The following is a 10,973-nucleotide window of genomic DNA, read 5'->3' as shown; positions in this document are numbered from 1 at the left end:
GGACAACAGATTACCAATACTCCAGCCTGCACCCCCTCTCCACCACACACAATCATCAACAACACATGCAAGCAAAATGAAACACACACACACACCTAAAGATAATGATAAGAATTTTTAAAAAAGAAAAAAGAAGCAACAACAAGCCAAAGCAAAGAGAATCACAAAGAACACAGACACACTAACAGCAGATTTCTGACTGGTATGAGCAAAATAGGCCCCGTCAAGTGTGTACTGAAGGAGAGCATCACACATCAAGAGGAAGGTAGGCCTGATGTCTTTGGGAATAATACCTAATGGGCAATGTAAACTTGGAAACCACAGGGCCAGTAAGCTGTTAAGAATAAAATGCAGTATACCAACAGACAAGACTGCCTTTAATTTTAAGAAGGCATCACAAGCAGTTCATATATCTGTCCTCTTGTTCATAAAAATATAGTATTCTACATGACACTTACTTGAGTGATTCCTGACCTATGCAATAAACCAAACAGGCTGATGCTTCAAGATCATTACATGTTTTAAGCATGTTCTGTTGGTGATGTGTATATTCAATTAATCATTTATAACACTGTGTTATCATTATCAACATATTTTGTGTTATTATGTCATATTGTGTATTCTGTATCTTTAAATGTTCAGTGTATACATATAAAAATTAGAAACTTGCAATGATGATATGAAATGCCACCAATTCATTTTTTTGGTACATATCAAAATTTGCAATAACAATATTAAACATATTCATGGACTTTTTTGGGGACTTATTTCTATTTCTGCTTCCAAACAGGCTTTCAACCCACACCCCACACTTTTTTTGTTAAAGTGCACACACACACACACACACACTGGATATTGCAGTTACACCTCTTGCACAGCTAACGGGCACAAAATAAACGGCTAAAAGACACCACTGACCACAGATAAAAAAACAAGATCCCCATCTTCCAATCATGACTGCAGAGCTTATGACTATCAGTCATTAGAGTTTAAAATATAACTAAAAGGTCCATTCTTAGGTCATTTGTTCATATCAGTAAATACAATACTAAATCCTTTGGCACCTATAACTAAAGCTGCTGCATCCATTAAAAAAATTTTTTTTTAAGGGCATCAGATTCAGTTCTCAAAATGGAAACATTTCCCAAATCTGATGACTTGGAATTTTTACATAAAATGCCAATGATGAGATCACAAAATGACAATACATTTTTGATCTGCATCACAGCATTTCCTTCAAATCACTTTTATTTCTATTTTCTCTTACACTACAGACACAGGATTCTTTTCCCACCAAACTGTCAAGAGTGGTTATCTGAAATCCCTGTCAGAAACTGTGGAACAGTTTCTATTTACAAACGGTCAATATTCTTCAGCCTTTCCTTTTGTCTCCAGTGTGTCCACAAACCAAAATCCCTCCCTAGCCTCTCCCTGCCCTGCCCCAGTCTGTATGTTGGCATGAGATTGGATGACAATGGTAGCTCTGCACTGTACAGCTAGCATCTGAAACAGCATTTGCTTAAAAATATTCTCACCTAGTGCACAACCATTAGACATCCTCATCTCCTCCTGAACCCCCTTGGTATGAAAATCAATCAAAATTGTGGCTTGTTGATAATGTTTCCAACTCCAGGATTTGTCTTTGAGGATCATCCAGCGGCAATCAGGGAGAGATGGCAGTAGTCATGACCATGACACAAAAGCTGACAGATCAATAATCTTGAACAAAGCACAGCATTCATGACTGACTACACTACAATCTTTCTAACGCAATCCCTCACAACAACAACAACAAAATAATGACAGAGAGACACAGAGAGAGGGAGAGAGAGAGAGACAGAGACAGAGACAGAGAGAGAGAGAGAGACAGACAGACAGACAGAGTTAAATGAATCCTGACCCAATAACTCCCCTTCCATGTGGTATTCAGTGAGAAACAAATTCATTCTTCTTACATATATTGAAGAAAACAGGCATTTTTGTGGTGTGTCAAAATTACTGAAACTGCTGACAATAAGAAAAAGTTATGCTTTTTTACTTTCCTAATTATTTCTGTAACACACACAATCATGTTGTAGAAATTTAGCTCCTGGCAAACTGAAGACATATGAATGCATACAGAATTATACACACATACATGCGTATATATATATATATGCACAGATTGTCAAAAATAAACATACAGTGAACCAGGACCCTGTTCCTTTTGTTCAGTGATGTTAAATATGAGCATACCTCTGTTCATGAAAGCTGATCCATAAACAATGTTTCTAAAGTACACAGTAAAACAAAAGAACTTATAAACTGTACAACTCTGATGATTCATAACAAATGCTGTAACATTGCTTTCATACAATAATTCCAGGCTTTCCATCTCCAAACGTAAAGCAATTTTGAGACCAACAAATAAAATCTTGGTAATACTGTGAGAAAAAAACAGCAATCTGCAACATAAGTTTTTTTTGTAAATAATAACAATACAGCAACAACTTAGTGTCAAAGTATGGAAGCTGTTTCATGTTTTCACCATTCAAAACAAAACAGATCTGTGCCACCTACAATGCAGTAACATTTTTAAAGTAAAAAAAACAAACAAACCCATGCTTTTTCCCTAATCAACAAAAGTAGAAGCCTAGCACTCTGAACAATAACCTCAGAAATCAAACAAACACAATAAAACGAATATTATACATTATTTTTCAAACTGTTTTTTCTCCATTTCCCCCCTATTAAAGAGGACTTGAAAGAAGTGATCCACAACTGATCAGTGTTTGACTGGGGGAAAAAAGAAGCTGTAAGTGATTATAATATAAGCTTTGACCCTCCACCTCCTCCTCACTTGCTGTGTGACCTGGGTTCTTGTCTTCCGAGTGAGACGGCAGTAATACGGCCAAGCTATACAAATGTTTCTCCAGTTCTCGATTATTGGAAAAGTAATCGCAATAAATAGTTTTCAATTCAAATGTAAAAGCCAAAATGTTGATTCAAATGTAAAAGTTAAAATTGTTCTTTTTAATATAAAGAAATTTGATTTGACTTTCGAATGAAAATCCAATATTGGAATAAAACACATTTCCACTAGGTGTTTAGCTTTTCCTCTACAATGGTCACAGGAACTGAAGGATCTGATTCCAACAACAGGGTATGACTGTGAAGGGGAAAAAACTACTTCTTATAGGTCTCATTTGATGGGGACGAAATGCTGAGGCCCTGTGTCCAGAATGTTGCATTCTGCAGCACATGTTAAAACAAAATTCTAATTCTCAGCTTTCCGATCTGGACTAAACAAAAATGGCATTAAAAAGATTTATAATCATATGTATTGGAGAAGATATTGGGATATATATATTATCATCATCCCAACACAGATTCTAAATAAACACATCTCTCTTTAGTTTTAAGAAATGTCCCAACATTATCCAGCAATGGTGTAGTAAACAGTCTTTATGAAGTGGGATGTTGTGGGTTCCAAAACCATTTAATGACAAGGTATCATTCCTTACTTTTTTTTTTTTTGGAGGGGTGGGGGGAGGGCCTGGTAGTGGTGGTAGTATTTTGGGGGAGGGAGGGGAAGGGGGTGGGGGTGGGTCACAATTTTTTAAACAGTCACAAATGGCACAAAAAATCTAGGCTTATTACAAATTGTGATGGTAGGCTGGTAGCCTGTTCCACCCCCAACACATGATTGCAAAAGCATTCATATTTTTTCATTCCAATAACCACATCTGATCTGTATATATATATATATATATATATATATATATATATATATATATATATATATATATATATATATATATATGTGTGTGTGTGTGTGTGTGTGTGTGAGAGAGAGAGAGAGAGAGAGAGAGAGAGAGAGAGAGAGAGAGAGAGAGAGAGAGAGAGTGGGTTGGGGGGACACTATGTGTGTGTATACTAAATTATGTACTGTTGTATGCCTTTTCCATCCACCTGAATCCTGTTTTCAACAAAGCAGAAGTCAGCAATAACTTCAGGTCTTCACACAATGAAGTATCTCACTGAAAGTCACAACTGTCATTCATTTATATCATATTTATTCATTCAATAATTGCATGTCAAACGAACGAAATGAGTCAATCAGCGTAGTCATCATTTCTTGTTCAGTTTTATCCTTCACTGCAGCCAGCAAGTTCAATAAAACTGCACACGGTACATTATTTTTCAACGAATGCTTCAACATGTGTGACCTTAAAATGTCAAGAAAAAGAACAAAATAATGTTTTTCTTTAAAAAAAAACAACAAAAACAAACTAAAACACACACAACGAAAAGGAGTTGTTTTTGTGTGAAAATGCTGAATTCACTAGTCTGGAAATGTGATTATAAACAAGTGAAAAATCACTCAGGATGGAGGATGAACATGAAGTAACTGGCTCTGGTAACAATATTTTTTCGCCACAGCACAGTATTAACAACGTCAGTTCAGTCAAAGATGAGGACTCAGTCGATGACGATGACTTGGGAGGCTGTTGTGGAGGGCTGTGTGACACTCACTGCAACAAAAAAAACAAGAGAGGCAAGGCCTTCAAGACTCACTTGTGATAAATTAAGTCCCCTAGCATTAATTACAGAGTAATTTCCCTTTTTTATTATCTGCCCCAAAACGTTTGCAAAATAAATAAAAATTCCATGCTTAGCAAAAGAAGTTCCTGTTTGAACAAAAAATGATAATAATGACTCCTCTTGTTGTTGTGTCAGAATAAGAGGTTAAAGTGCCAAGTTTAGAGAATACTAAAAATATAAATGTAACAGTAAATGCAGTTTGCATATAATTAGGCTTTTAAAAAAAAGATTTTTGTGCCCATCCCAGAGGTGCAATATTGTTTTAAACAAGATGACTGGAAAGAACTGAATTTTTCCTATTTTCATGCCAAATTTGGTGTCAACTGACAAAGTATTTGCAGAGAAAATGTCAATGTTAAAGTTTACCACGGACACACAGACACACGGACACACACACAACCGAACACCGGGTCAAAACATACTCACTTTGTTTACACAAGTGAGTCAAAAAGGACACGACATTTCAAACTTGACAAACTGTGATTGCAATGCTTCTTTCTAAGTTAATAATCTAACTGACAAAACACTGGAAGTGGAAATCAATCTTTTCAAGTCTAATTATACACACCTGACGTTTTTGTTTGCAGCGTACACATGTATTATTGACTAATTTAGCTTAGGTGGACACTGAGATCAATGAAAAAGAAAATTATAGATCAATGATAAGCATGATAAGTAGAGAGAGAGAGAGAGAGAGACAGACAGAGAGAGACTGACAGACCTTCAAGTGAACATTTGCAATGCACTGTCAGGGGGAAGTAGAGGGATAGGTGTGGGTAGGGAGGGAGATGGGGGTGCTCTAGGAAGAAAGGTGGGGAGGAAGGGGGGGATGAAGAAGAGAAACAGAAAACAAAATTAAATACAAGGTAAGTCTGTATTAGTGTATATATCATATGTATACTGTCCTGCACTTTTTTTTTTTTTTTTTCAAGTTGAATCCTCCACCACCTGAGGTGGATGCTGACCACTCTCTCATTTTCTGTCCAGTTGGCAATGATGCAGATTGGAAAATCAAAACAATAAAGTCTGTACGCATGTCCTGTCCCTGCTCCTGTGATACCAGTCACACTGAAACTCTGTTCAGAGTAGTTAGAAAAAAAAAAAAAAAAAAATTTAAGAAAAAAAAAGACCCACCCCAAACTGATTTCAGCGTCTGCTTATGCCCCTAGTTCAATGAATTGTCATCTGCTAAATGTATACTTTATGTGAATGATTCATTCATTTAGATCGGAAAGTATAGAGGACTTAAAAAAATGGCATGTCACTTGTTTCAAACAAAATTTTAGAACCATTTAAAACCTGCATAAACCCTGGTACTGTTCAACTTAAAAATTGTGACTGACTGTTGTCACTTTCACTGCAGAGTCCTGTAAAAGAATAGGCAACACAGTCTGTTACAGTTGTCCCCTTGCAGCTGTACCATTTGTTCCCCTTTTTGAACTGTTCTGCTCAATTCTAAACCCTACCTATATACATATATCTATAAATCTATATGCAGATTTGTTGCTTTTGCAAAGCTACCGTTTTCAAAAAAATGAATTACTTAAAAACCAAAAGTATTAACAATTTCATGGGCTTCTCCTCTGTATCTGAAAAAAAAAGAAGGGAAAAAAAAAAAAAAAAAAAAAAGATCTGGTACAACCAAATATATTTTTGTTGGGTTTACTGCAAGTTTCCATACAACAAAAACCATGTAAATTGTTCAAAGCATTTTGTGATCCTTCATTGGACCTGTCATCGGACACAGGCTTCCCTAACCTGGGAAGGGGTACCCATAGGTGGTTGGTCCCAAAAGGAGGAGTTTGCTAGTGACCATGAAGGCCACACAGTGGGACCCAAGGGATAGGGGCCCAAAAGGTGGTGTATGCTGCCCTGTAAGAGGTGTAGGCAGTCCAGACGGGAGAGGATGAGTGGGTAAAACTAAAAGGTGGTAATCTACCCATGGGCGCTAGCCACCTTGTGAGTCTACCCCCAAGGGTCACTGGTACTTGGACCTCCAGCAAGGGAAAAAAAAAACCAAGCTGAAAGTCCAGTCTGATCTGGGTGTCTTGAGTCTGACCTGCCAGCAGACATACTGCCTGACACAATCTGGCCTCCCCCAGCAGGGGTGACTGCCTGGATGGCAGGGTCACCTGACCTAAAGGCAAGGGTCAAATATGCAGTCTCCCTTCCCATGGAGAGTCTAAGGGAGGTGGGAGATGGACTGTATGGGAGGGAGGAAGAGAGAGAACAGTGCCACCACTGAGAGCCTCTCGAAGCACTGGGGACAGAGGACGGACGGCAAAGACGGATCAGCCTGGTTCCAAACGGGAGAACCCGAGATAGTCTCAGGAGACAGCACTATCCCAGCCTCATGATCTGGCCATAGCAGGGTGGCATGCAAGGCATAGCGATTGAAACAAGTCATTCCCATGAAACCAACTCAAGCCCCACAGAAAAGGTCAAGAAAGACTGAGAAGAAAACAATACAAAACACTGATATTAAACGTCAAAAAACTGACACAAATGATGTAACTAACATATGTTCCGAGATGAAAAGTGTTAGCAAAGACAGATCAACTAGATAATCAACTTATCTCAGAAAATGGCCAACTAGATATAATCAACTTATCTCAGAAAATGGAGGCCATTGTGAATCAGTAATCAGCTCTGGCAGGAAATTGTCCGGCTCGCAGACAGCACACTAATACTAGTAGTAGTAAATGGGGGAAATCTTACTGCTGAGTTAGCCACAAATTTTGGTGAAACAATGCAAACCGATATGCCTAGTTTGCATCAATTCAACTTGGTACAGCATATTATGACAGAGCATATATAACCTTGCCCATAGATATGCTTTGAAAGGTCTGGTTCAGATTCAATAAGAATCAGAATCAGAATCACTTTATTATCTCAACAGACAGACTAACTGTGGTGAAGTCTGTGATGCTTACAAATTACAAGCACTGAAGCAGAATGTTATAAGACGGCAATACAACATTAACATAAATCACACATCAAAGTCAATGCAAGCCTGATAAAAACCATGATTTTCACTGTATACACATATCTATCTAGATCTTCAGATGACATTCCACTTTTCCAGTCTCTCTCTTTTTTTTTTCTTTTTTTTTTTGTATTCTATCATTATCATTTTTATACAACTACCAGTTTGTTTTGTAAAATAAAAACCCTTTCACTTTGGCGTCAGTCTAAAGACAGCTAGCTGATGAATATGTGTAAAATTCAAATATCACACACACACACGTAGATCTAAAAACTGCAAATAATTAATGATACAGACCTGTGACTGTAGTAACATTTCCATCCACCTCATCCACCCTGTATGGTAACCTCTGGTCTGGTGCAGGACGACCGTACTTTGTGCCCATGACCCCTGCTTCCCCCACGCCCCTGCGTTTTGTGGTGTTTCTGGCACCAGCCCCACTGTCTGTGCTCGGGGTAGGGGGACCAGAGTCTATACTGATCACCTCAGAGCTGTCATTGTTGTTGAGGACGATGGTGATTGGCGCTGACGGCGAGGCCAGCTTAGTGGGGCCTTCAGTGCCAGAGGACCTGCGCATGGAGGAGGAGTAGGAGGACAGGAACTGCCCCGGCATGCTGCTGGGGTCCAGCGCTTCATGCCTGAACATGTAGGAGATCTGGGGGAAATAGTTCTTGAGGTCTGGCAGGCTGATCATGTGATTATCATTCAGTCGGGCCACTGGCAGGTTGTAGAAATGAATGAATGCCTTTGCTTCCGGCTCTGTGCAGACGGGCAGGTTGATGCCTAACACATTTTGTAAAGCTTTCACAAACTCTGATAAATTGCATCGGGGGAAATACAGCTTGGCCACAGCCTCCACCAGGCAAAAGCTCCCTACACGCTCAGGAGAGTTCCTTCTCATGCATGAAATGCTCTTCCCATTGACCATTTCCGCTTTGATGTCCCCAACCAGCTTTAAGTGGTCATCAAATGCATGCATGTGATTAGATGCAGTCCCTGATGATTTGGAGGCTGACGAACTCAGCTGCACTGGAAACACTGGGGCACTGGAGTTTGGGGGGGCTGAGTTAGGATGGCTTGGGGCACCCATATGATTCCCTGTGTTATTATTAGTCAAGGGTGAATGGGCAGGAGCTACACCCACATGAGACTGAATCTGGGAGGGAGGGCGGAACTGCTGCCCCAGGTGGGGCTGAGAATGGGGTGGGTGTGGCTGGGACTGAGGCTGAGGAACTCCACTCATGTGAGGTGGCAACCCACCTGGGGGTATCACCCCAGGAGGGTACCCCACCACTGGAACCCCACCTCGTGGCACAGGTCCCACCCCTGGGATGATCATTTCATTATCAATGGCAAGACGAGGGGAAGGCATAAAGGAAGGATGGGGGGCAGTGCCACGGTGGGCAGGAGGACTTCTGATTGGTGGATGATTCAATGACTGTCTGACCTGTGAAGCACCTGGATAATGAGGGGGGCGGAAGACGAGCAAGACCCGACGGAGAAGAGACGTGCGGCAGCTGTCCTGTGTTAGGAATGTTGACTCCCCCATGAGCCTGCAACTGAGAAGGCAGTGGTGACCCCCCAACGGGGGCTCCCATCCGACCTTGGGGGGAGTTGGACCCCATGCCTTGGAGTTGGAGAGCGCTGCCTGCAGAGGAAGCAGTCTTGTTCTGCCCACCTGGTACCACCACACCTGTCGTCTGAGACATGACAGAACTGTTGTTCACCTGGGAGCTTCTGGACTGGGAGACAGGGGGATAGAAGATAGGGGCATTCTGTGTACGGACTAGTGACAGTTGGGGCCCTGCCGGCATGGCCTTGGCAGGGGGCATCTGTGTAGTCCTTGGAAGCAGGTGATTAGATGCTGATGAGGGTGCTTGTGATATCATATTCATCATGGACATGAAGGGGTTGTATGGGGTGAAGGGATTCAGGTTGGGAGGGCCCTGGCTCAGAACAGGCCGAGACTGATATGGCAGAGCCATGCTCCCCACAATGCCACTGGGAGCAAGGAGAGGGGCAGGCTGCACACCTGCAGCCTCCCCTTGGCTCAGTGAGTCAATGTACTGGGCATGCTGCAAGGGGTTCTCAAACGGAAGCTCAAAAATTTTCACCTGACACCGTTGCACCACCTCTGCAATGTGAAGCAGTTTGGTGTTCCTCCCAAAGGTGAAATCAAATCCAGCAGATCTGCAAGTGTCGTTCAACAGATCACACTCTTCGGCAGTGGGCAAGTGGCCCTCTACCTGCTCTTTTGTCAACAGCTGTGCCGCATACTGAATGACCGATAAAGGCACGTACTTGTCCCTGGATCTGAAGATGTATGGAGTCACTGTATTGTTGATCTGCATCCAACCACACATCTTCGCCAACAAAGCCTTCCTCTCGTCTACACTGGACCGTTTCGTGTTCTCATTGGCAGTGATGGCTGCCAGCACATTTTCAGGAAAGGTCTTCTTCACAAGCCTGTAAAAATCTTCAAACTCTACCAGATCCACTATCAGGTCTTTGGTGGTGAACGGCTGGTGACCATACTCAAAACTACAGTGAACAGTGTTGATTTCGTTCAAAAGGGCAGCTTCAGCCTCCGTCACAAAGTAACTGACCAGGGGCTCTTTTCTCCCCAACTCATCTGGGAATGAGTTGGGGTACTTGTTGAGCACCTTCTTTTCCACAATCCGTACAGCCACAAACCGTTTCCCTTTGCGGAAGATGCAGGGAACATTGATGTCATCAAGCGTTGCCCAGCCAAACACTCCTCGAACGCTGTCATAATCAATGGCATCTTCCGATGCCTCCGGTGACTTTTCCTTCTCAGCTGCAGTGCCATTTGAGTTCTGCATGACTGTGGTGAAACCAGCAGAGGTGGTGCTGGGCTGAGGTACACTGGCAGACCTTGATGCTCCGGGACCCTCACTCTGGCTAACACTGGGTGTTGTTGCTGCCTGGACGCTGTGGGCTGAAGAGGATCCATTGGATGTGGTGGATGGTGGTGGTGCTGGTGGAGGTGGTGGTTGTGATTGTGGCTGTTGTGACACATTTGCATTCCGAGGCTCAGACTTGATGCACACAGGCATGGCATTTGCACTGCTCTGGAAACAACACAGAACATCTGTTGACATTGATTGACAATTTGTGATGGAATTTCAAAATATCCAAGTCTGAACATAGCTAGATAATCAGCCTTTCAAAACAATTCTTACCCCTTTTCCTGTTTATCTATCTCTCATGTGCCTGTATGCATTAATATGCAATTATAATACTGACATGGCAACTTAAAATGATTTACCCTTAATTCCTAAGTGAATATTTCACAAGGGCTAAGTTATATACGGATAAGACATGCAATACCAGCCAGCAGGTGATTTTTCATAGGATACAACAGGATGGTTAAGACTAAGGA

General features: G+C 41.5%; 1 protein-coding gene across 1 annotated transcript in view; it reads right to left on the bottom strand.

The window, feature by feature from the left end:
• Nucleotides 1-3,880: 3,880 nt before the first annotated feature.
• Nucleotides 3,881-10,973, bottom strand: part of LOC143296941 (uncharacterized) — a 33,390-nt gene continuing 26,297 nt past the window's right edge. Inside the window, 3 exon segments of the mRNA XM_076608977.1 lie at nucleotides 3,881-4,514; nucleotides 7,868-8,983; nucleotides 8,985-10,662. Coding sequence (XP_076465092.1) covers nucleotides 4,462-4,514; nucleotides 7,868-8,983; nucleotides 8,985-10,662 — 2,847 coding nt within the window. The 3' untranslated portion in view covers nucleotides 3,881-4,461.

Source organism: Babylonia areolata, chromosome 22 (assembly GCF_041734735.1).
Source record: "Babylonia areolata isolate BAREFJ2019XMU chromosome 22, ASM4173473v1, whole genome shotgun sequence".
NCBI classification, from domain to species: domain Eukaryota; kingdom Metazoa; phylum Mollusca; class Gastropoda; order Neogastropoda; family Buccinidae; genus Babylonia; species Babylonia areolata.
This window is presented reverse-complemented; position numbering and strand designations above follow the sequence as displayed.